At 41.3% G+C, this 27,580-nt stretch overlaps 2 protein-coding genes across 4 annotated transcripts in view; both read right to left on the bottom strand.

Annotated features, from left to right (window-relative positions):
- The window catches only part of LOC133541301 (coiled-coil domain-containing protein 134-like), a 42,441-nt gene extending 40,999 nt beyond the window's left edge, over positions 1-1,442 (bottom strand). For all 3 annotated transcript variants that reach the window (XR_009803832.1, XR_009803833.1, XM_061884635.1), the window contains exon 1: positions 1,225-1,442. The gene's annotated coding sequence lies outside the window, so the exon portion shown is untranslated. The remainder of the gene's footprint in view (positions 1-1,224) is intronic.
- Positions 1,443-5,255: 3,813 nt separating this feature from the next.
- The window catches only part of LOC133541303 (meiosis inhibitor protein 1-like), a 133,858-nt gene continuing 111,533 nt past the window's right edge, over positions 5,256-27,580 (bottom strand). The window contains exons 29-32 of the mRNA XM_061884637.1: positions 19,275-19,356; positions 15,358-15,464; positions 11,152-11,283; positions 5,256-6,617 (exon numbers count right to left, since the gene is read on the bottom strand). Coding sequence (XP_061740621.1) covers positions 6,342-6,617; positions 11,152-11,283; positions 15,358-15,464; positions 19,275-19,356 — 597 coding nt within the window. The 3' untranslated portion in view covers positions 5,256-6,341. The remainder of the gene's footprint in view (positions 6,618-11,151; positions 11,284-15,357; positions 15,465-19,274; positions 19,357-27,580) is intronic.

Genomic DNA, 27,580 nt, shown 5'->3' with positions numbered 1-27,580 from the left:
ATGTCTTTGTTATTTTCTTATATCCATATCCTTTCTTATGAAGAGAAATTACCTCCTCTCTTGACTTCTTTGACCACTCCCTGGACTTCACCATGTTGCAAATACACCATTGACCATCTACAAGAAGCTGAGCGTCACAGTCTTTTTCAACCAGTTTAATTGTTGCTCGTTATGGTTCTAATCACATCTGCAGGTGTTTTCAACACCTGATTGAAAAGACCTTATTTAAATTCTGTTCTTAAGAGTTTTGATCTTCAAGGGGTTGAATAATTTTGTCAATGAGATATTAAGAGAAATGACGCTGTTTGGTATGTTACAAAATATAATGTTGTAGTTCAAGTTGCATTTGTTTATTTAATGCATCTTTATTTGATATGACTATAAACAAAATACGGAATACATGTCCAACTTGCTAAAACACCAAAATTGTGTGGGGGTTGAACAATAATTATAGTGTGGGGGTCTAATAATAATAATTGTGTGGGGGTTGAATAATTTTGATCACAACTGTATTTGGTCACTGCAAGCTAATCGATGCTAACATGCTATTTAGGCTAGCTATATGTACATATTGCATCATTATGTCTCATTTGTAGCTATATTTGAGCTCCTTTAGTTCCCTTTAAGTCCTCATAATTCTATTTATATCTCATGACACACTATCTGTATGTAATATGGCTTTTAATTTTTAGCAGCTCCAGACAGATTTGTTTTGGTATTTTTTGTCCAATGTGGCTCTTTCAACATTTTGGGTTGCCGACCCCTGGCTTGCTGTCGTGCAGTGACCAAATATGTCTGATTAGCACTCTATATAAGTCAAATACATCAACAAAAATGGTGGACAAAATGAGACAGAAAAAGAAGTGGCATAAAACACGTCTTAGAAAGTCGGACAAAGTTATACATGTAAACAAACTACGGTGAGTTCAAGGACCGCCAAAATTAGTAGGACAAATACAGGAATCAGTGAAACATGTTTAATATAAACAGTGTGCTTTATAGCAATTAGGGAGGTTTGTGTCATGTTTGTCCTCCTACGGAAACCATATTAAAACAAAAAATATGTATTTTCCCCTTATCATTTCCATTTTTTATATATTTGTAAAAAGCTCCAGAGAGCCACTAGGGCGGCGCTAAAGAGCCGCGGGTTCATGAAGACATCTCACCTAACATGGAAGTAAACACGTGGATTTAGTACAACGTATTTGTGGAGACCTCACTCACCGTATTGAAGGCTAAAGTAGCGTCGTTCGAGCGAACCTATTCCCCCGTGAAGGGTAAGCAAAGCCCGGCGGAGCAAGAAAGGCACCCGGCGGTGTGGGCGATGTTTGACCGACGTGCGGCTCGCTGCTTCCCGACAAAACCCGGCAGCACACTCGGCGTCCCTCCGACGAATGACAGGCGAGCGGCCACTCCCGCACGGACGATGGTTTCCACACGGGTGCGTTTAAGGGAGACACCAACCGGGGCTTTGTTCCGTTTCCGCCTAAAAAAAAATTATTATATACAAAAAAAAAAAAGCAATCGGTATTTTCTGGCTTTGAACACGGAAGCTATGTATTCATGTTTATGTTGATTTGTACAAGTTTAACGTTTAAAATGTGCAAATAAGTCAGGTCAACTATACATGTGTATATTTTATTTAGGCTGACCATATTGCGAAATGGCAAAAAGAGGACACATATATGCGTGCCAAGGCCGGGTCTAGGTGAACATTTGCCAATGATTCTTCAACTTGCTTTATAAATATTCAGAGGTGGGTAGAGTAGCCAGAAATTGTACTCAAGTAAGAGTACAGTTACTTTAGAGATTTATTACTCAAGTAAAAGTAAGGAGTAGTCACCCAAATATTTACTTGAGTAAAAGTAAAAAGTATGTTGTGAAAAAACTACTCAAGTACTGAGTAACTGATGAGTAATCTGATTACGGCAACAAATAATGCACAAAAACATAAAAATAGCAATGAGCAAATTCAGAGCCAGGAATATCTCTTAAGCAACTAAAACAATAATATATATTAAATAATAATACATTAAAATACAAAAAAATAAGGCACGTTGATCCACAATAACTTAACAGCACCACAGGCCCAGTAGGCATTCATTGATTGAAACTTTTATTAGTAGATCACACAGTACAGTACATATTCCCTACAATTGACCACTAAATGGTAACACCCCAATACGTTTTTCAACGTTTATCAATTACTTATTAAATGACCAAGTCGAGGTGATCCACCTCATACTGTATATACATATACATACACACACATATCATATATATATATACATACATATATACAGTATATAATTCATATTTATTTATTTTGCTATTTTTGTTGACATGTTAAAGGTGTTTTAATGAATATACATGCATGTTTAACATATAGATTCCTATCTTTCATGAAGACAAGAATATAAGTTGGTGTATTACCTGATTCTGATGACTTGCATTGATTGGAATCAGACGTCCACGTTTTCAAATGGAGAAAAAAAGTTTATCTTTTCTGTCTAATACCACATGAAAGTCGTTGTTTTTTTTTTTTGCATCTTATTTGTCCAGCTTCCATATTCGTTTTTATATACTTTACAATACATTGGCGGCAAACTCCGTAGCTTGCTAGCTTGTTTGCGCTGGCTTTCGGAGACTCTTATTTTGTTAGCTCAGGCGCGATGGAGCGGCGCTTTTATTGTGAAAACAGGAACTGTGCAATCAGTCTTTACGGGAGGTACAAAACTGGGCTAAGAAAACTAAAACTATTTCTATAACTAAACTATGAACATGAAAACATGAACTAAAAAAACTCCCTAAATTGTGGCTTGAATAAAGAAAAAAAACCCGTACGTGGCAAGAAAAGAGCAGCATGAACTATGACCTGGACAGAGTATTCAGAGTGTCAAGAGTGCAGAGCATAAATGTGATGTCGCCAGGCTAACTGCCTGGCAACTACAGGCTTAAATAGCGGTGACGTGATTGACAACAGGTGCGTGAGTCCAAATGAATCAGGTGCGTGAAATGAGGACAGTGAAAACTAACGAGTTGTCATGGAAACAAAACAATACTTGGTTGAGACACCTTTGGCAGCAGTTCCAGCTTCAAGTGTTTTTAAAATCCGATGCCACAAGCTTGGCACACCTGTCTTTGGGCACTTTCTCTCAGTTCTCTCTCTTTGCAGCACCTCTCAAGCTCCATCAGGTTGGATGGGACGGTTTTCATCCAGGATGTCTCTGTATTAATCTTAGTCTAGTCAGGGAGGTGACCAAGAACCTGATGCTCACTCTGTCAGAACTACAGCATTCCTCTGTGGAGGGAAGAGAACCTTCCTGAAGGACAATCCACCAATGAGGCCTGAATGGCACAGTGGCCAGACGGAAGCCATTTCTTAGTCAAAAGTTTGCCAAAATGCACCAGAAAGACTTTCAGACGGTGGGAAACTCGATTCTCTGGTCCGAAGAGACAAAGATTGAAGTCTTTGGCGTGAATGTTTGGAGGAAACCAGGCCAGCACCATCCCTACAGTGAAGTGTGGTGCTGTGGGGATGCTTTTCGGAGGCAGGAACTGGGAGACGAGTCCAGATAGAGGGAAAGATGAATGCAGCAATGTACAAAGACATTCTGGATGAAACCCAACGCTTCCCATCCAACCGGATGGAGTTTGAGAGGTGCTGCAATGAGGAATGGGCCAAACTGCCCAAAGATGGGTGTGCCGAGCTTGTGGCGTCGTATTCCAAAAAGACTTGAGGCTGGAATTGATGCCAAAGACCCAGGAATAAAGTATTTAGCAAATGGTCTGAATACTTAAGTACTTTTATACATTTTTAATACATTTGCAAAAAAATAATTATTTTTCCATTGTTATTAAGGGGTATAGTGTGTAGAATTTTGAGGATAAAGTTAAATTTATTTCACTTTGGAATAAGGCTGAAGAAGTTAATATTACCCAATATTGCAGCACACATTATATTATTATACTTTCCAAACTATTTTTTTTTTGTAAAAATAAAAATAATTATTTGCTTGACTTATGATTTCAAAACAAAATATGCATCCAATTGTTTACTATAAAAAATGACAATATATTGTGGGGTCAAATCATGGCGTTTTTGCAGCCTGTTACTGTCAATTGAAAAAGTAACTTTGTTTTTTATGGTCATATTCTATTTTTTTTACCATAAAACTACAGTGTTTACTGTACAGTAGGGAAGGGAATCATATGGCCCCATTCCTGGGTGGATCTCTCGTGAGAGGAAGAGAGGGTGGGTCAATCATTGTGCAATGCAGTCAGCTAAAAATGATGGAAAGCCGCAACAGACTGTAATCAAAGTTGGACTTGCCACAAAACACATTTTAAGATGTTCAACACTCTCCTGCCATCTGGCGGCTAAAGTGGGCAGTGCATGCACCAAATTTGTCACGTTCCATGTGTCAGGTAAACCGCGACGAATGGGGCCAAATGAATCCCTTTCTTACTGTACACGGAAAAAAGGTACCGCATTTTGTGCAACGGTAAAGAACTACTGGCAACTCATTTGCTAGAGTAAAAAAACAAAAAACGGTAGTACTATGTTTACATTTGTTGTAAAAAAAACAACCTACATTTTACTGTAAATTTTGTCGACTAAGCTACCGGGTTTTTTCTGTAAACGAAGAGTAGTACTGTGTAGAGAGGTGGAGCCGGCAAACGAGCAGCGGAGCAGGGAACGCGGGAGCCCTGCCCAAGATGGCGGCAAGGAGGCGGAGAGGCGGGGCAAGCTTGGAGCGACGCTACGAGCGAGATCAGGTGCGTGGCTCGCACACCGGCACACAATCAACTTATCTCCTCCGGCTGTATAAAAGGGCAGCAGTGGAGGAGGGGGAGGCAGAAGGAGTAGGAGAACCCGCAGCAGAACCTGACCACCGAGAGCGACAGAGAGCGAGCAGAAGACAGCGACAACGCGGCCGGCTGAAAGCGAGCGAGGAGCGAGCAGGAGAGAAGGAGCTGAAAAGTGACCCGACTGCAGACAAACTTGTGTAATTGAAAGAATAAATAAGAGTCAAACCTGTATAGTTATGTCCTTCCTGAGTGGTTCATGGAACCCGCACGACGGCAAGAGTCTGTCACATATCGGTTTGCTACTCAATGTAATCTGTTGTGAGAAAAACACTGTAAAGTCTACAGATGTACTTTTTTACAAGTTAGGTAAAAAAACAAATATATATATATATATATATCTATACATGTAAATAAACATACATTTTCATTTATACGATCAAATACACTGACAACTTCATTTATTGAGTGCGGTTACAAGCAGCCCTCCGAATGAAAACAAGTTTGACACCCCTGACCCAAAGACTAAAGTCTGAAGTAATATGATCGACGGCCAAATACTTGTCCACATGTGCGTGACACAGAGTTAGTCTAGGATGAGGGTGAAGTCCAAGTCTGAAGTAATAGTTGACACAGAGTTGGTGTAGTCCAAGTATTGTCCACATGTGCGTGACACGGAGTTAGTCTAGGATGAGGGTGAAGTCCAAGTCTGAAGTAATAGTTGTCACAGAGTTGGTGTAGTCCATGTGTTGTCCACATGTGCGTGACACAGAGTTAGTCTAGGATGAGGGTGAAGTCCAAGTCTGAAGTAATAGTTGTCCACATGTGCGTGACACAGAGTTAGTCTAGGATGAGGGTGAAGTCCAAGTCTGAAGTTATAGTTGTCACAGAGTTGGTGTAGTCCAAGTATTGTCCACATGTGCGTGACACGGAGTTAGTCTAGGATGAGGGTGAAGTCCAAGTCTGAAGTTATAGTTGTCACACAGTTGGTGTAGTCCATGTGTTGTCCGTATGTGCATGACATGGAGTTAGTCTAGGATAAGGGTGAAGTCCAAGTCTGAAGTTATAGTTGTCACACAGTTGGTGTAGTCCATGTGTTGTCCGTATGTGCATGACATGGAGTTAGTCTAGGATAAGGGTGAAGTCCAAGTCTGAAGTTATAGTTGTCCACATGTGTGTGACACGGAGTTAGTCTAGGATGAGGGTGAAGTCCAAGTCTGAAGTTATAGTTGTCACAGAGTTGGTGTAGTCCAAGTGTTGTCCACATGTGCGTGACAGAGTTAGTCTAGGATGAGGGTGAAGTCCAAGTGTTGTCCACATGTGTGTGACACAGAGTTAGTCCAGGACGAGGGTGAAGTCCAAGTGTTGTCCACATGTGTGTGACACAGAGTTAGTCCAGGATGAGGGTGAAGTGGGACAGACAGATGGACATGGCCCCGACACGTCTAAAGAGAAGACTTAAGGAAGAATAAACAAAGTGTTGCAGTTTGCATTGTTCATGTTTGAGCAACCCACTGTTGCCTTACTTGCTATCAGGTGTGTCCAAGTTCTAATCCGAGTCTAGCAGCACAATGCATGGCTGAGTCTGACCAGCAAATAGTAACAAGAGGCGCAGAGTAGCAAAAGTGAATGAGAGACAGATGCAGCATGAGTGTGTTTACGATGTAGCGTAACGTTGGGGGATACAGGATGTCGCCGGGCACAACGGGGCTCTCACAGGCGGGCTCTGAGTCCAGTGAGTCCATGGCACGCCTCACTCTCTGCTTGTGTTCCTCGGTGGGCGGAGGCTGACAGACACCACTCTGGATCTGAATGGACGGGAGAAACTTGAGAACTTGCAGTAGTTCAAAACAGTGGTATTTTGCCGGAAGACGACCACGTTTCCAAGACATTCCCTTTCGGCAACAGCTAGAGATGCTACCTCAGTAGAAGCACTTAAGTCCCATCTTAAAACTCATTTATACACCCTAGCCGTTAAATAGACACCTTTTAGACCAGTTGATCTGCCGTCTCTCTTTTCTGCTTTGCATGGAGAGGTTATTAGGGGACCACAGATGTAACGCTAACTGTTCAAAGTCTGGACCTGGGGTGGACCACTCTTCTGTGCATCAGTTGGTGAGGTCTCCCCCGACATGTCTACATGCAAGATGGTCCCCTGCTGGTCCCAATATGGACTGGACTCCACCCCACGTCCATTGCACCGGTCGCCTGCGCATGGACTTCATTTATAAGTAAGACTTTAATACGTTTTTTTAATTAAATGTGCTTTTCATGATAGTATCCTTACATCACATTCATATTTATAAGAGCAGGCCTAAATTTACCGCATGCCTTTGGTAAGTGCCGGAGTGAGAAGAGGTTTTAAATGAATTAGCGCCCCGGCGGCAATTCAAGGAAATACGGTACAATGATTTGCAAATTGAATAAACTGCAAAGACAAGATAAACCTATCTTTTTTTGAAAGTATTAGCTCATTTGGAATTATATGCCTGCAACATGTTTAAAAAAAGCTGGCACAAGTGGCAAAAAAGAGTGAGAAAGTTGAAGAATACTCATCAAAGACTTCTTTGTGTCAGACTTGGACAAAGGATTGAGCTCAGATTCAGAGTAGTGATACCTTGTTAGGCTTTTATTTTGACGGCTCTTTCACCTTCAGAGGTCAGAGTAATACAATATCTACAATAACAAAAACTGTTTGCGAAAAAGGTTCCAAAAACAGGGAACAACCAATAATTACTCCTAAAAGGAGAAAAACACAAAAACAAAGACGAACTATAATTTGCGCTGTATCTGCTAAAAAACTTAAGATAAAACGCTCCAACAGAGGGAAGAAAACAATGACTGTGAACATTTTTACACTTAATCTTAATCTAATAAAGGTTAACAAAAAATCACTCAAAAATTTGAGGAAAGAAAGAATCGTAGGAAAAAATAATAGCTCACCATTTTGGTTGAAAAAACTAAATAACAAAATTCACTCTACTGAGGCAAGGCATGGACATGGACGCAAGACAGGCACGAAAGCTCGAGACAATCTGGCACAGAATACGGGGAGATGTGGGCTTATATGACACATGAGGGTAATGGGAAACAGGTGGAAACAATCAGGGGTCAGGGATGACGTCAGACTGGTGACACAGGAGGAAGGGCAAGTGATCTGAAACAAGAGGAGTTACTTTTCAAAATAAAACATGCAATTCACAAGACAACAGAAACCAAGACAAGACATCCTTCACCGCGGTGTGACAATTTGGAATATCCCACAGGTGAACAGGCTACCGTATTTCCGGATATATAGTATGCGCCTGCCTAGAATTACTGCCGCGCCAAACTCGTTTCGCAAAGTAATTAGCGTATGCTTAGCATTACTGCCCGCTCAGAAATAACGCCGGGTCAAACTCGTTTGGCAAAATATTATTTTTATTAGCGCATGTCTACAATTTCCCACGGGTTAAACTCATTTCGCCAAATAATTAGCATATGCCTAGAATTTCCGCCGGGTCAAACTCGTCATGTCACGAGTTTGACCTGTTTCACCTGTCATCATTTTCAAAATGGAAGAGGCTGATATCAATCATTTGAAATCGCATAAAGGGAAAAAGATTAAGAGCTATTCAGTAGGATTTAAGGTCCAAGCTTTTGAATATGCTAAAAACAACAGTAAGCAGCTATGTTTTATTAATATACCGTAGCTGCGTGGGTCAAATATGAGTCATTAAATGACTCCCGCCTCCTGGTGGTAGAGGGCGCTAGTGATCCTTCTTGCGACTACTCGGCTGCAGAAGAAGTGACAACAAGCAGCAAGAGTGAGCAGCGATCCTTTATTTTTTCCTCTCGCTTGCACTTTTAACATGGAGGATTACATATCTAAAATAAAAGAGTTTTCTAAACTGGACTTTCAATCGAAGCAGGAGGTAATAAAGGAAGATCTCCATCAAGACAGAGAGACTTTTAAAACTGAAGAAAGATAAGGAAGACTTTTATAAACAAGTCATTGATGCTTTTGATCAGAAGGAGCTGCGCATGGACTTCATTTATAAGTAAAAGTAAGACCATAATAAAGCTTTTTTACTAAATGTGCTTTTCATGATGGTATCCTGACATCACACTCAAATTTCTAAGCCCAGGCCTGTTAGAAGAGGTTTTAATTTATATAGCGCCCCTATGGCAATTCAAGGAAATATGGTAATTGGGAACAGGTGGGTGCCATGATTGGGTATTAAAGCAGCTTCCATGACACGCACACTCATTGACAAACAAGGACGGGGTGAGGGTCACCACTTTGGCAAATAATGCCTGAGCAAATAGTCCAACCACTCTATGATGTAAACACAGGAAGTGATCAGGTCGCCGCTATAGTTTGTCTGCGTTAGCGCTTATAACACCAATATCACTAATCCTTGTTAATATTCAAGTCACCAAATGTAAACGGAGTATTGTCGACACATTTTGAATTGTTATTCATTAGGGGTGTAACGGTACGTGTATTCGTATTGAACCGTTTCGGTACGGGGGTTTCGGTTCGGTGCGCAGGCGTACGGAACGAGTTTCCACATGGACATATTAAGTAGCGTAAACAATACTCAAAATGCCGGACATTTGAGGCATTTAAGAAATTCTGCCCTGACATCCCCACGAAAGAGGACATATCCTGTGAAAAAAGGACGTATGTTCAGTCTATCCTAGCCCGGTAGCTGTTAGCATGCTAGCAAAAGAGGACATGGATCGGGCTCGGATAGACTGACCATACCTCCTCTTTTCACCTGACATGTCCCATACTTGCAAACCCTCCCGGATTTTCCGTGAGACTCCCGAAATTCAGAGCCTCTCCCGAAAACCTCCCGGGGCAAATTTTCTCCCGAAAATCTCCCGAAATTCAAGCGGAGCTGGAGGCCACGCCCCCCAACATTGAGTCAGACCTGACTCAATGTTGTGACCCTCTTAAACAAGACAATACTGCCATCTACTGTACATAGAATAGAATGTAAATATATTCTACATTTAAGTGCAGTCAAGGAACATGCATTAGGGAGTCTGTTCTGAAGCCCACAGTAAAGAGACGTAACTTCATCATGTCGCCTGGTTATTGACTCCAACCCAATATATTACACCGTCGACGGGCAAAATGAAGAAATACGCTTGCAAGTTCCAGAACAATTGGAAACACGAATTTCAGTTTATCCAGGAGAGTTCGAAGGGGAAGGGGTATGTTGCCTGTAAATTTTGTAGAACAGACTTCTCCATTGAACACGGCAGCCGAACGGATATACTCAGCCATGAACAGTGAGTCGGCGAAGCACAAAGTGTCCGCAGCGCAGCATCGTTCACAACCCAGTATTATGGCCCACTTCGCAAAGTGGAGACCCGACGGTGTAACTTATGCTGAGACAAAGATGGCTATGCTGATAGCTGGAAGCAACATCACGTTCTCATTTGCAGATGTCTACAACAAATCCGTGAAGGATGTTCCAGGATTCGGAGATCGCTCGCCAATACGCAAATGGCAGAACAAAGGTTACTCAAATAGTGAAAGGTAAGTGTTGTTTTTTTTAGTAACAAGCAAGCACAGTGCAGTTAGTAGAGCTGTGTTTTTATTTCTGTGTATTTGATAGGTGCCGTCGGAAATTCAACTATTTCTTTTATTTATATATATAATAAAATAAATATATATATATAGCTAGAATTCACTGAAAGTCAAGTATTTCATACATATATATGTATATATATATATATATATATGAAATATATATGAAATACTCGAGTTGGTGAATTATACGCCCCCCTGACCCCAACCACGCCCAAAACTGTCATTGCTCAAAACATAATATTGAATCAAAATCAATGTTATTATGAATTATCCAAGTTTCCCATTACTTCACATCAAATATTCCACTAAGAATATTTTTGGTGGAAGATTTTGCAAATTTGGTAAATAAATAACCAAATAAATTACATTTTGTCGTTTTCTTACTGAACCGAAAATTAACCGAACCGTGACCTCTGAACCGAGGTACGCACCGAAACAAAATTTTTGTGTACCGTTACACCCCTATTATTCATCTGATTTTATGAGCGGAATAGCGGAGCTCCTATTGGCAGACTTTTATTTATCTTAAAATGCATGAAAAAAAATCCATGCGGAGGTCTTTCATAATAATTGGGAGCGATAGGCAAGATTGGAAAAAAAAGGAGCAGTTGTGCTTCCAGTAAACACATGTGCTAACACGGGTGCAGCAGGCACCTCTAAGAGAACATGGTGGCATTTAATATCAAGTGTGGTTGTTCTTGCATCCAACTGTGTGGTGTGTGTGTGTGTGTACATGTACAGTACATGTACAGTACCTGTGTGAGAAGCAGCCTGAGGGCATGTGAGGCTTCCGGGCTCAGGGTCTTTACCCCCTTCTTCTCTACGGCATCAAGCACCCGGAGCAGGTCAGGCTCCCAGCGCACCACCGTGCTGCCGTGCCGCATGAGCTGCAGAGAACAGACGTGGGGGTTCAAGTGCACTTTTACTCACAGATTCCTTTCTTACTCGTTGCAATCCAAGTACCGTATTTCCTTGAATTGCCTCCAAGTATATAGTACGCGCCTGCCTAGAATTACTGCCGGGTCAAACTCTTTTCGCAAAATAATTAGCGCATGCTTAGCATTACCGCCGGCTCAAACTCGTTTTGCAAAATATTATTTTTATTAGCGCATGTCTAGAATTTCCGCCGGGTCAAACTCGTCACGTCACGAGTGACACTTCACCTGTCATCATTTTCAAAATGGAGGAAGATGATTTCAATCATTTGAAATCACATAAAGGGAGGAAGATTAAGAGCTATTTAGTAGGATTTAAGGTCCAAGCTATTGAATATGCTAGAAAGAACACTAAGCAGCTATGTTTTATTAATATACCGTAGCTGCGTGTGTCAAATATGAGTCATTAAATGACTCCCGCCTCCTGGTGGTAGAGGGCGCTAGTGATCCTTCTTGCGACTACTCGGCTGCAGAAGAAGTGACAACAAGCAGCAAGAGTGAGCAGCGATCGTTTATTTTTTCCTCTTGCCTGGACTTTTACCTCGGAGGATTACATATCTAAAATAAAACAGTTTTCTAAACTAGACTTTCAATCGAAGCAGGAGGTAATAAAGGAAGATCTCCATCGAGACAGAGAGACTTTTAAAACTGAAGAAAAATAAGGAAGACTTCTATAAACAAGTTATCGATGGAGCTGCGCATGGACTTCATTTATAAGTAAAGGTAAGACCATAATAACGTTTTTTTATTATTAATTGTGCTTTTCATGATGGTATCCTTACATCACACTCAAATTTATAGACGCTGGCCTAAATTTACCGCATGCCTTTGGTAAGCGCCGGAGTGAGAAGAAATTTTAAATGAATTGGCGCATGCTTGCTTTTACCGCATGCCTTTGGTAAACGCCGGAGTGAGAAGAGGTTTTAAATTAGTTATCGCCCCGGCGGCAATTCAAGGAAATACGGTACTTCATCGCTTTCCGTGCTTTCCATTCGCCTTGTCCCTTGTCCCTTTTTGCTGCTTCACTCCAAATATATGTAATACTAATATTCTATTTTAACATTCTATAACATTTCCTTGCTGTTTCCCTTTTGACTACAGCCTATTAGTACTAGTCAAAAATATGCACATTTTAAGCAAATTTTACATATGTTGTTTTTTATGAAGCACTTTTTAACATAAAACAGCATTGTGAACATGGAAAAACTAATCTAATGTACTGCACTACAGTGTTTTTCAACTGTTTTTGAGCCAAGGCACATTTTTGCGCTGAAAAAATGCGGAGGCACACCACCAGCAGACATTAAAAAACAAAACTCAGTTGACAGTAAAAAGTGGTTGTGGTAGATGTTGGATATGACTTTAAAGCATAAGCAAGCATGCATGACTATAGCTCTTGTCTCAAAGTAGGTGTACTGTCACCACCTGTCACATCACACCCTGACGCATTTGCACTTTTTTGCTCTTTTCCTGTGTGTAGTAGTCTTTTTCTCCTTATCTTGCACTCCTGTTTTGGTGGCTTTTTCTCTTTATTTAGTATTTTCCTGTAGCAGTTTCATGTCTTCCTTTGAGCGATATTTCCTGCATCTACTTTGTTTTAGCAATCAAGAATATTTCACTTTTTTTTTTATCCTTCTTTGTGGGGACATTGTTGATAGTCATGTCATGTTTGGATGTACATTGTCTTTGCTCCACAGTAAGTCTTTGCTGTCGTCCAGCATTCTGTTTTTTTTTACTTTGTAGCCAGGTCAGTTTTAGTTACGTTCTGCAAAGCCTTCCCTAAGCTTCAATGTCTTTTCTTAGAGGCACTCACCTTTTGTTTATTTTTGGTTTAAGCACTAAACACCTTTTTACCTGCACGCTGCCTCCCACTGTTTCCGACATCTACAAAGCAAATTCGCTACCGACTGACACCTACTGATATGGAAGAGTATTACACGGTTACTCTGCCGAGCTCCAGACAGCAACGACACTTAACAACCACGCATCATTAGCAGACTATAATTACTGCTTTGCAAAAAATATTTTTAACCCAAATAGGTGAAATGACATAATCTTTCACAGCACACCAGACTGTATAGTATGCCGCAGCACAGTGGTTGAAAAACACTGCAGTACTATACACAGCATCTCATCATCATCGGACAAACTGCAGTTTTTCACAGGTTAGTTGTTGTGTTTAAGAACTTAGTACAGTATATGGGTTTATATTACAGTACTGTCTTATTTATGTCAAATGTGTTCCGGTCCAGTCTATGTCTTATATTCTATTATGCCTACCATGTGAAGTAAAGTGTGTGCAAATTTGACAAAAGGGTTTTATTTGTACGGAATATGTACTGTACTATGCAATCTACTAGTACAAGTCTCAATCAATCAATCAAAAAAAGCACTTTATTTGTAGAAAGGTTTTGTTAAGAAACCATTCTGAGCCTTATCTTATTTAGCTTTTATTTTATATATGTTGACCACATTAATGCTGGCAATTGACCCTGTGTGTATATGTATGTTATGCCATTACAAATTTGGTAAATAAATAACCAAAAAATGTATATTTTCTTGATTTCTTACTGTACCGAAAATGAACCGAACTGTCACCTCTAAACCGAGGTACGTGCCGAACCAAACTTTTTGTGTACCGTTACACCCCTATCTGACACAAGTGGAAAATAATGCCTACATTAAACTAGTCCGTGATGGAAAAAAGGTTGGGGACCACTGCTCTAGATTAATGTCTTGAGGGCTCGAATAATGTTACAAAATGTATTCAGGGCTTAAACAAGTTTTTTTTAATACTCCAACTATGAACATATTCTATTTATAAAAAAATCTTCCGACTTTGTGGAAAATCCCTCATTACTTGTAAGGTCTAGAACCAATTAAAGGCCTACTGAAATGCGATTTTCTTATTTAAACGGGGATAGCAGCTCCATTCTATGTGTCATACTTGATCATTTCGCGATATTGCCATATTTTTGCTGAAAGGATTTAGTAGAGAACATTGACGATAAAGTTAGCAACTTTTGGTGGCTAATAAAAAAGCCTTGTCTGTACCGGAAGTAGCAGACGATGTGCGCGTGACGTCACGGGTTGTGGAGCTCCTCACATCTGAACATTGTTTACAATCATGGCCACCAGCAGCGAGAGCGATTCGGACCGAGAAAGCGACAATTTTCCCATTAATTTGAGCGAAAATGAAAGATTCCCTAACCCTCTAACCCTAACCTAACCCTAGAAAATAAAAGGACTAAAGGGCAGTGGGAGCGATTCAGATAGGGAATATGCTGTGAGAGGCGCCGTGGCAGCCGTGGGGGTGGCAGGACCACTCGGCCAGGCCCTACCGTAACAAGGGATAGAGCCATACCGCTTTGAACCCGACGCTGACGGTGACGGTCAGGAGGACGCTGCTGATATTGATGGAGTAGCACACGACATAGATCGCCTTCAGAATACAGAATGGTAAAAATGATCGTTGCATAATACACTTTACTTTGTGTGTGTGGTCCAGTCCAACCGTGTTCGCTTGAGATCTCTGTTCGATAGTAAAGCTTGACTGTCATCTTTCGGGAATGTAAACAATGAAACACCGGCTGTGTTTGTGTTGCTAAAGCCGGCCGCAATACACCGCTTCCAACCTACAGCTTTCTTCTTTGACGTCTCCATTATTCATTGAACAAATTGCAAAAGATTAACCAACACAGATGTCCAAAATACTGTAGAATTTTGTGATGAAAACAGACGACTTATAGCTGTGAACGATGCTGGAACAAAGTGTCCTCTACAATCCGTGACGTCACGCGCACGCGTCATCATACCGAGACGTTTTCAGCAGGAGTTTTCGGTGCGAAAATTTAAAATTGCAATTTAGTAAACTAACCCGGCCGTATTGGCATGTGTTGCAATGTTAATATTTCATCATTGATATATAAACTATCAGACTGCGTGGTCAGTAGGCCTTTAAGGACTGTACACACATATAAAGTTGAAAAAAGCCCCCTAAATGGTGCTTGATGTGCAAAGTCTCACCAGTGTGACCACTCTGAGGATGGCAGGGTGCAGGAGGCAGCCTTCTCCTGAGCTGTGCAGGCAGGAGAGCAGGAATCCACTCCATGGCTGACAAACCACATACTTAGCTACAAAACAATACACAAACAACAATGATGAGATCAATGTTTGACGACTTGGCAAAATCTGTTAACCTGACTCTGGCCAGATCCTTGTAGGGTCTGGGCTCCAAGGCATTGCAAACTCCTTCCAGATAGCAAGAAACAATGAACCAATCAGGATTTCATGGATGTGACATAGTGCCGAAACGACTGTTTCACTCAAACAACAATGGCTGCACTTTGTGTGCTGACATTGATTCTGCGATTGCAACTGTTTTGTGGAATCTATCCAATATTAATTCTTTAAAAGATGAACAGAGAAGGGGTTCGAAGGCATTTTTTGGTGGCAAGGATGTTTTGGCTCTTCTTCCCACTGGGTTGGGATCTCCAAGCGTGGCTCTCATCAGCATCACGGCTTGATTTGGATGTGAGTGCTATATGATATATATATACATACATATATATATGTATACATACATATATATATATATATATACATACATATATCTATATATATATATATATATATACACACATATATATATATATACATACATATATACTGTATATATATATAAACATACAATTATATGTATATATATGTATATACATTTATATATATATACACATACGCAAATATACATACACAGAGAGAGCGCTATATACATTGTAGTAACAGACACGTTCATAACAATGTGTAATATTGTAATATTTACTGTATTTTGATCAAATTAAACATTGCCGATACGAATTCCTCGCCGCGTTTATTTCCGTTTCCATAGCGGCGCACTTTTGACTTCTAGCAAAAACTGTATGTCCGACTTCCGGAAACAAACACGTGTGTGTTCTAATCATAGCAGAATCTATAGCAGACAATGAAAACGACTATTTTTGAACAAATTAGGATTCACAAATTTTAATTTTTGAAGCTGAATATACGGAGGATGAACTGCTGCTTCTAGAAGCGGCCACGAAGGAAGAGTTAAACGTTGGAGCAGACAGAAGCCGAGAGAGTGATGTGAAAGAGACTTTGACACTATAAATGTGGAACTTGGAGGCATACAATTTTGACATAAATGGAATGCTAACCAAAATAAACTGTAAAAAATGTCTCCGGCCAGCTGGACCAAACAGACACCAGTCCATGGAGTGAGTCACACTTTTAAAAACCGATCATGACACACACAGTACATCATGCGTGTTATTACAACTACTGGCTAGCTGTGTACAAACAAAACATGAAATGCAGGCAAATACTTTGATTGTTCATGTTTATCTCTCAGTACAGATTGGTGTCCTATTGCGTTGTGTTGTGCAATAAAAACTCAAACGTGTCTCGTGCTATCTCTTTCCGTTGCTAGCTTTTACGGCTAATACCGAAGCACGCCGATGTATTAGTACGCTAGAAAAAGAGTTCCTCAGTGTTCTCTCTTACAATAACAATGTTGCTACAGCTTGGTTGTTATACAGGTTACGCAACATAAATGAAGTACTGTTGGTGGTTTTTAAATGTAGTTTTAAGTGATTCAGAGGCAGAATTTATGGATCCCATTAGCTGCATGGCTAGCTACCTAGAACTACATGATATTTACATGTTTGAAAGCAAAACAAACTAAAACATTTGGTCTGTTTGTCTCTCATAAGAATTGTGAACGATTCCCCAAAAAGTCCAGTTCCTCTTTAAGTCATCCAGCAGCTATAAAACGTCACTGCTGAATAGACAAGATTTTGAATATTTTTATTTCTAACAGTCCCAATATGTTGACACCCAGACAGGACGGAACATTCTCTCTCAATCGTCTGTCTTTGCAGCGCGATCGCCTCCTTCCTCACTGCCAATTGTGCGTAAATGTACCAGTTTGCGAGAACATTGCTGACGTGCAACTTTTAGACCTGGCCGCAGAACAGTTACATGATGGATGAATCACACTGCAGTTGTGTTAATGATATTTGCATCTCCTTCTACCGGTATTGGGTAAGTTGTAAATGATTAGCATATATTCTGCATATGCAGTACATGAAGACACGCTTAATGCATGGCGCGCTTGTCAGAGACACAATCCTCTGCACATGAGCTGAGAAGACCAGCTGTGTGCGATATCAAGTTTGCATGTGTTTTAATACATGCAGACCTTTAGTAGATCAGGCTTTAAGTACAAACCCCGTTTCCATATGAGTTGGGAAATTGTGTTGGATGTAAATATAAACAGAATACAATGATTTGCAAATCCTTTTCAACTCATATTCAGTTGAATATGCTACAAAGACAACATATTTGATGTTCAAACTCAAACTTTTTTTTTTGTGCAAATAATCATTAACTTTAGAATTTGATGCCAGCAACACGTGACAAAGAAGTTGGGAAAGGTGGCAATAAATACTGATAAAGTTGAGGAATGCTCATCAAACACTTATTTGGAACATCCCACAGGTGTGCAGGCTAATTGGGAACAGGTGGGTGCCATGGTTGGGTATAAAAACAGCTTCCCAAAAAATGCTCAGTCTTTCACAAGAAAGGATGGGGCGAGGTACACCCCTTTGTCCACAACTGTGTGAGCAAATAGTCAAACAGTTTAAGAACAACCTTTCTCAAAGTGCAATTGCAAGAAATTTAGGGATTTCAACATCTACACTCCATAATATCATCAAAAGGTTCAGAGAATCTGGAGAAATCACTCCACGTAAGCGGCATGCCCGGAAACCAACATTGAATGACCGTGACCTTCGATCCCTCAGACGGCACTGTATCAAAAACGGACATCAATCTCTAAAGGATATCACCACATGGGCTCAGGAACACTTCAGAAAACCACTGTCACTAAATACAGTTGGTCGCTACATCTGTAAGTGCAAGTTAAAACTCTACTATGTAAAGCAAAAGCCATTTATCAACAACATCCAGAAACGCCGCTGGCTTCTCTGGGCCCGAGATCATCTAAGATGGACTGATGCAAAGTGGAAAAGTGTTTTGTGGTCTGACGAGTCCACATTTCAAATTGTTTTTGGAAATATTCGACATTGTGTCATCCGGACCAAAGGGGAAGCGAACCATCCAGACTGTTATCGACTCAAAGTCCAAAAGCCAGCATGTGTGATGGTATGGGGGTGCATTAGTGCCCAAGGCATGGGTAACTTACACATCTGTGAAGGCACCATTAATGCTGAAAGCTACATACAGGTTTTGGAACAACATATGCTGCCATCTAAGTGCCCTCTTTTTCATGGATGCCCCTGCTTATTTCAGCAAGACAATGCCAAGCCACATTCAGCACGTGTTACAACAGCGTGGCTTCATAAAAAAAAGAGTGCGGGTACTTTCCTGGCCCGCCTGCAGTCCAGACCTGTCTCCCATGGAAAATGTGTGGCGCATTATGAAGCGTAAAATACGACAGCGGAGACCCCGGACCGTTGAACGACTGAAGGTCTACATAAGACAAGAATGGGAAAGAATTCCACTTTCAAGGCTTCAACAATTAGTTTCCTCAGTTCCCAAACGTTTATTGAGTGTTGTTAAAAGAAAAGGTGATGTAACACAGTGGTGAACATGCCCTTTCCCAACTACTTTGGCACGTGTTGCAGCCATGAAATTCTAAGTTAATTATTATTTGCAAAAAAAAAAAAAATAAAGTTTATGAGTTTGAACATCAAATATGTTGTCTTTGTAGCATATTCAACTGAATATGGCTTGAAAATGATTTGCAAATCATTGTATTCCGTTTATATTTACATCTAACACAATTTCCCAACTCATATGGAAACGGGGTTTGTATTAATACAAGTAGTACAATACACTAATAGGGCAGAAGTGGTTGAAATATCTTTGAATAAAAATGTTACCTGTCTTGGGACTCTTCCTACGCAGGAAGCCAAGCAAGGAAGTCAGGCAGTTGACTGAAGCTCGTAGCAGCAGCTCGTGCTTCTAAGAAGACAAGAACAAAAGTCAGTGGAATGTAATGGCAGTACAGTTCATTTGCAGTGATTTGGTCAAAAGGTGCACACAGAAAATGTGATGCTGACAGTGATGACAGCAGAAACAAAAGGAATAAAGAAAGACCAGGCAGAGAACCGTAATGAGGATTTAATAATGAATGCCTTTTCTGTTGTGGCGCTTCTCGCCTCAAATAGGAAATTAGGCCAGGCAGATATATGGAAGACAGTCGACTTATACTCTAATCTTCAAGCGGAGAAGACAAGAAGGTACCCAGGAGCAAGAGTAGGCGAGGATGACTGTTTTGGAGGTGAAGAGGATAGAGTTAAAACATAGGACAAGTTAAACAGAGAAAGAACAAATGATACGAGCGAGGGCAGCAAGACACACAAATATTTTGTTTTCATACAATAAAAACCTGTGGAGAGGAAAGTCTCGGCTTCCCTGCTTAGGCTGCTGCCCCCGCCACCCCACCTCGGATAAGCGGAAGTAGATGGATAGATGGATGGATGGATGGATGGGTTGATGGATAATACAAACTCAATCAGCCTTTGTTAAAGTCTATCCAATTTCTTCCACTTTGCTGAGGTGCGGTCACGGGGGCAGCAGCCTAAGCAGGGAAGCCCAGCCTTTCCTCTCCCCAGCCACTTGGTCCAGCTCCTAAATTGTACTTATATTATTGACATGTGAATAATGCTGTATAATAGACTGTATTTATAATACTCACATGTGAATAATGCTGTATAATAGACTATTTATATTATTGACATGTGAAAAATGCTGTATAATAGACTGTATTTATATTATTCACATGTGAATAATGCTGTATAATAGACTATTTATATTATTGACATGTGAATAATGCTGTATAATAGACTGTATTTATAATACTCACATGTGAATAATGCTGTATAATAGACTATTTATATTATTGACATGTGAAAAATGCTGTATAATAGACTGTATTTATATTATTCACATGTGAATAATGCTGTATAATAGACTGTATTTATGTTATTCACATGTGAATAATGCTGGGGCGGTATAGCTCGGTTGGTATAGTGGCTGTGCCAGCAACTTGAGGGTTGCAAGTTCGATTCCCGCTTCCGCCATCCTAGTCACTGCCATTGTGTCCTTGGGCAAGACACTTTACCCACCTGCTTCCAGTGCCACCCACACTGGTTTAAATGTAACTTAGATATTGGGTTTCACTATGTAAAGCGCTTTGAGTCACTATAGAAAAGCGCTATATAAATATAATTCACTTCAATTCACTTCACTAATAGACTGTATTTATATTCACATGTAAATAATGCTGTATAATAGACTGTATTTATATTCAAATGTGAATAATGCTGTATAATAGACTGTATTTATATTATTCACATGTGAATAATGGTGTATAATAGACTGTATTTATGTTATTCACATGTGAATAATGCTGTATAATAGACTATTTATATTATTCACATGTGAATAATGCTGTATAATAGACTGTATTTATATTATTCACATGTGAATAATGGTGTATAATAGACTGTATTTATGTTATTCACATGTGAATAATGCTGTATAATAGACTGTATTTATATTCACATGTGAATAATGCTCTATAATAGACTGTATTTATATAATTCACATGTGAATAATGCTGTATGATAGACTGTATTTATATTATTCACATGTGCATAATGCTTTATAACACACTGTATTTATATTATTCACATGTGAATAATGGTGTATAATAGACTGTATATATGTTATTCACATGTGAATAATGCTGTATAATATTTAAATTATTCACATGTGAATAATGCTGTATAATAGACTGTAAATATGTTATTCACATGTGAATAATGCTGTATAATAGACTGTATTTATATTATTCACATGTGAATAATGCTGTATAATAGACTGTATTTATATTATTCACATGTAAATAATGCTGTATAATAGACTGTATTTATATTATTCACATGTGAATAAGGCTGTATAATAGACTATTTATGTTATTCACATGTGAATAATGCTGTATAATAGACTGTATTTATATTCACATGTGAATAATGCTGTATAATAGACTATTTATATTATTGACATGTGAATAATGCTGTATAATAGACTGTATTTATATTATTCACATGTGAATAATGCTGTATAATAGACTGTATATATGTTATTCACATGTGAATAATGGTGTATAATAGACTGTATTTATATTATTGATATGTGAATAATGATGTATAATAGACTGTATTTATGTTATTCACATGTGAATAATGCTGTATAATAGACTGTATTTATATTATTGACATGTGAATAATGCTGTATAATAGACTGTATTTATATTATTGATATGTGAATAATGCTGTATAATAGACTTTATTTATATTATTCACATGTGAATAATGCTGTATGATAGACTGTATTTATATTATTCACATGTGAATAATGCTTTATAGTAGACTGTATTTATATTATTCACATGTGAATAATACCCAAGTGTTTATCGTCTATTGTGAGCGAACTGTGGTGCTGAATTTCCCCCAGGGATCAATACAGTACTTTATATTCTATTCTATTCTAAATGCTGGCTTTTTTATGTTCATCTTGAAGATATATATTTAACAGTGTACAATTATAAAAGATAAATGAAAATCCTTTTGGAGAGGGTGGGGTTTAGTTTCATTTGCAATCTAAATGGAACGCCAACACACACTCAGCGTTTGGTGACAGATGCAGGAAGTGGGTTATAAATGTGAGAGTGGAGCAAAAGTTACACCAAAGTACATCTAATACATATTATATAGACCAGTGTTTCTTAACCATAGGGCCGGGGCACATTGTTGGGCCAAGTGCGCCTCAGAGAGCCGCCAAAATTATCTTGCTTCCCAGCTGTGGGATATTTTGGCTGCTGCAGTACTCTTGCAATACACTTTTCCACCACTTGTGGCAGTAAGGACGACATCAAACACACCGAAGAAGTCTACAGCTAAAGTCATAGAAAAGTTTAAGTACAAAAGTTATGACTGAAGTGGTTTAACGGTATTTTCATTTGCTCTTACATTTTATCGACAGTTTATTAAAACCATATGTTATTATTTCAGTTAGAATGTATTTATTGTTGCACTGCATAATTGTATATGAATGTATTAGTCATCAGTTTTTACAGCTACCTTCTTATGCATTATGTTTGATTAGTATGTCATTTTGTAATCATATATATATATATATATATATATACATACATACATTTTTTTTGTAATTATTTTGTAGGAATCAATATTTTACAATACATTACTTAGGCCATCTCTATGCAACCAGAATGAGTGTTTCTAACCTCTAACTGGTTTTTATAAAAGTTCATTACAATTATACCAAATAATACATTTGAAAATCGGTTTGAATTGAGATTGTGTTGATTCCCAGGAACGGGAATCAGATCAAATCATCTGGCACCCAAAGATTCACACCCTTAATATGTAGCTGTTAATTGACAAGTTTTGCATAAGTAAACATATTGCAGGACTGCTTGTGTCTGAGATTTTAAATGCAACCTAATATCATCCGATAACTGTTTTTTGCTGATATTGGACCGATATCCAATATCCATATTGGATTTGGACACCTGTATTGGACACTGTAATTTATCCATATGTGTGAATGTAAGTGTATATATGTTGTGATTGACTAGAGACCAGTCCAGGGTAAGCAGAGTAATGATCATTGCAAGCTCAACACAACTTAAAGCAGCAGTAGAGTGAAAAAACTAATTATTTTTCAATGTATCAATTAAACCATATTTAATATTATTTACAATCCACAAAGTACGTAAAAAAACAGTTTGAACCTCACAAAATGCCACAAATTCAGTCACCCATTTTGAATATTCTCCTCTCTGAGCTGCAACCTTATCGTGGTAGAGGAGTTTGCGTGTCCCAATGATCCTAGGAGCTATGTTGTCCGGGGGCATAAAGCCCCCTGGTAGGGTCTCCCAAGGCAAACAGGTTCTAGGTGAGGGATCAGACAAAGAGCAGCTCGAAGACCTTTATGAAGAAGAAACATCATGGACCCAGATTTCCCTCGCCCGGACGCGGGTCACCGGGGCCCCCCTCTGGAGCCAGGCCCGGAGGTGGGGCACGATGGCGAGCGCCTGGTGGCCGGGCCTGTTCCCATGGGGCCCGGCCGGGCACAGCCCGAAGAGGCAACGTGGGTCACCCCTCCAATGGGCTCACCACCCATAGCAGGGGCCATAGAGGTCGGGTGCAATGTGAGCTGGGTGACAGCCGAAGGCAGGGCACTTGGCGGTCCGATCCTCGGCTACAGAAGCTAGCTCTTGGGACGTGGAACATCACGTCACTGGGGGGGAAAGAGCCTGAGCTAGTGCGCGAAGTCGAGAAATTCCGGCTGGATATAGTCGGACTCACTTCGACGCACAGCAAGGGCTCTGGAACCACTTCTCTCGAGAGGGATTGGACTCTCTTCCACTCTGGCGTTGCCGGCAGTGAGAGGCGACGGGCTGGGGTGGCAATTCTTGTTTCCCCCCGGCTCAAAGCCTGTACGTTGGAGTTCAACCCGGTGGACGAAAGGGTAGCCTCCCTCCGCCTTCGGGTGGGGGGACGGGTCCTGACTGTTGTTTGTGCTTATGCACCAAACAGCAGTTCAGAGTACCCACCCTTTTTGGGAACACTCGAGGGAGTACTGGAAAGTGCCCCCCCGGGTGATTCCCTTGTCCTACTGGGAGACTTCAACGCTCACGTTGGCAACGACAGTGAAACCTGGAGAGGCGTGATTGGGAAGAATGGCCGCCCGGATCTGAACCCGAGTGGTGTTTTGTTATTGGACTTTTGTGCTCGTCACGGATTGTCCATAACAAACACCATGTTCAAACATAAGGGTGTCCATATGTGCACTTGGCACCAGGACACCCTAGGCCGCAGTTCCATGATCGACTTTGTAGTTGTGTCATCGGATTTGCGGCCTCATGTTATGGACACTCGGGTGAAGAGAGGGGCGGAGCTTTCTACCGATCACCACCTGGTGGTGAGTTGGCTGCGATGGTGGGGGAGGATGCCGGACAGACCTGGGAGGCCCAAACGCATTGTGAGGGTCTGCTGGGAACGTCTGGCAGAGTCTCCTGTCAGACAAAGTTTCAATTCCCACCTCCGGAAGAACTTTGAACATGTCACGAGGGAGGTGCTGGACATTGAGTCCGAGTGGACCATGTTCCGCACCTCTATTGTCGAGGCGGAAGATCGGAGCTGTGGCCGCAAGGTAGTTGGTGCCTGTCGGGGCGGCAATCCTAAAACCCCTTGGTGGACACCAGCGGTGAGGGATGCCGTCAAGCTGAAGAAGGAGTCCTATCGGGTCCTTTTGGCTCATAGGACACCGGAGGCAGTGGACAGGTACCGACAGGCCAAGCGGTGTGCAGCTTCAGCGGTCGCGGAGGCAAAAACTCGGACATGGGAAGAGTTCGGGGAAGCCATGGAAAACGACTTCCGGACGGCTTCGAAGCGATTCTGGACCACCGTCCGCCGCCTCAGGAAGGGGAAACAGTGCACTATCAACACCGTGTATGGTGCGGATGGTGTTCTGCTGACCTCAACTGCGGATGTTGTGGATAGGTGGAAGGAATACTTCGAAGACCTCCTCAATCCCACCAACACGTCTTCCTATGAGGAAGCAGTGCCTGGGGAATCTGTGGTGGACTCACCTATTTCTGGGGCTGAGGTCGCTGAGGTAGTTAAAAAGCTCCTCGGTGGCAAGGCCCCAGGGGTGGACGAGAACCGCCCGGAGTTCCTTAAGGCTCTGGATGCTGTGGGGCTGTCTTGGTTGACAAGACTTTGCAGCATCGCGTGGACATCGGGGGCGGTACCTCTGGATTGGCAGACCGGGGTGGTGGTTCCTCTCTTTAAGAAGGGGGACCGGAGGGTGTGTTCCAACTATCGTGGGATCATACTCCTCAGCCTTCCCGGTAAGGTTTATTCAGGTGTACTGGAGAGGAGGCTACGTCGGATAGTCGAACCTCGGATTCAGGAGGAACAGTGTGGTTTTCGTCCTGGTCGTGGAACTGTGGACCAGCTCTATACTCTCGGCAGGGTTCTTGAGGGTGCATGGGAGTTTGCCCAACCAGTCTACATGTGCTTTGTGGACTTGGAGAAGGCATTCGACCGTGTCCCTCGGGAAGTCCTGTGGGGAGTGCTCAGAGAGTATGGGGTATCGGACTGTCTTATTGTGGCGGTCCGTTCCCTGTACGATCAGTGCCAGAGCTTGGTCCGCGTTGCCGGCAGTAAGTCGAACACATTTCCAGTGAGGGTTGGACTCCGCCAAGGCTGTCCTTTGTCACCGATTCTGTTCATAACTTTTATGGACAGAATTTCTAGGCGCAGTCAAGGCGTTGAGGGGTTCCGGTTTGGTAACCGCAGGATTAGGTCTCTGCTTTTTGCAGATGATGTGGTCCTGATGGCTTCATCTGACCGGGATCTTCAGCTCTCGCTGGATCGGTTCGCAGCCGAGTGTGAAGCGACCGGAATGAGAATCAGCACCTCCAAGTCCGAGTCCATGGTTCTCGCCCGGAAAAGGGTGGAGTGCCATCTCCGGGTTGGGGAGGAGACCCTGCCCCAAGTGGAGGAGTTCAAGTACCTAGGAGTCTTGTTCACGAGTGAGGGAAGAGTGGATGGTGAGATCGACAGGCGGATCGGTGCGGCGTCTTCAGTAATGCGGACGTTGTACCGATCCGTTGTGGTGAAGAAGGAGCTGAGCCGGAAGGCAAAGCTCTCAATTTACCGGTCAATCTACGTTCCCATCCTCACCTATGGTCATGAGCTTTGGGTCATGACCGAAAGGATAAAATCACGGGTACAAGCGGCCGAAATGAGTTTCCTCCGCCGTGTGGCGGGTCTCTCCCTTAGAGATAGGGTGAGAAGCTCTGCCATCCGGGAGGAACTCAAAGTAAAGCCGCTGCTCCTCCACATCGAGAGGAGCCAGATGAGGTGGTTCGGGCATCTGGTCAGGATGCCACCCGAACGCCTCCCTAGGGAGGTGTTTAGGGCACGTCCAACTGGTAGGAGGCCACGGGGAAGACCCAGGACACGTTGGGAAGACTATGTCTCCCGGCTGGCCTGGGAACGCCTCGGGATCCCCCGGGAAGAGCTAGACGAAGTGGCTGGGGAGAGGGAAGTCTGGGTTTCCCTGCTTAGGCTGTTGCCCCCGCGACCCGACCTCGGATAAGCGGAAGATGATGGATGGATGGATGGATGGATTTTGAATATTCCGCTCCGAATACCTTTGGCTATTTCCGGAGATTGACATCACTGTCGTAACGCTTCTACACTCTGACCATAATATCAGACCATTCATACTGGGAATATGCAAAAATTTGACTGATGTTCTGTCCATCATTCATAATCCTTATGCAAGACATGATCACATAAATAAATAAGTAAATAAATAAATACATAAAAAATCCGCTAACAACGTAGTCAATGGGGGCTCTCTATTTTGCCCACCAAAACCTCAAAAAAAAAAATTCCAAGACCCACCAACAATACTCTTTTTACATATCGCGACATGAATATTAACCAAATATTAGCAATGTTGTTATTATAAGCGCTGACGCAAAAAAAATATTTCTTAGCAACGATAGCACACAGCTAAGTAGCCCTCTGCTGCTTTACTGTGAGCCGGCAGCCACTTCCTGCTACTCCCGCGTCATCGCTTCTCGGCTATTCAAAATTATTTTAGATGATACAAATCCTGTTTCCACATGAGTTGGGAAATGTGTTAGATGTAAATATAAACAGAATACAATAATTTGCAAATCCTTTTCAACCCATATTCAGTTGAATATGCTACAAAGACAACATATTTGATGTTCAAACTGATAAACATTAGTTTTTTGTGCAAATAATCATTAACTTTAGAATTTGATGCCAGCAACACGTGACAAAGAAGTTGGGAAAGGTGGCAATAAATACTGATAAAGTTGAGGAATGCTCATCAAACACTTATTTGGAACATCCCACAGGTGTGCAGGCTAATTGGGAACAGGTGGGTGCCATGATTGGGTATAAATGCAGCTTCCATGAAATGCTAAGTAATTCACAAACAAGGATGGGGTGAGGGTCACCACTTTGTAAGCAAATTGTCGAACAGTTTTAGAACAACTTCTCTCGACGAGTTATTGCAAGGAATTTAGGGATTTTACCATTTACGG

The sequence above is a fragment of the Nerophis ophidion genome, linkage group LG23 (genome assembly GCF_033978795.1).
Source record: "Nerophis ophidion isolate RoL-2023_Sa linkage group LG23, RoL_Noph_v1.0, whole genome shotgun sequence".
Taxonomy (NCBI): Eukaryota; Metazoa; Chordata; class Actinopteri; order Syngnathiformes; family Syngnathidae; genus Nerophis; species Nerophis ophidion.
The sequence above is the reverse complement of the archived record's forward strand: the minus strand, read 5'-3'. Positions and strand labels throughout refer to the sequence as shown.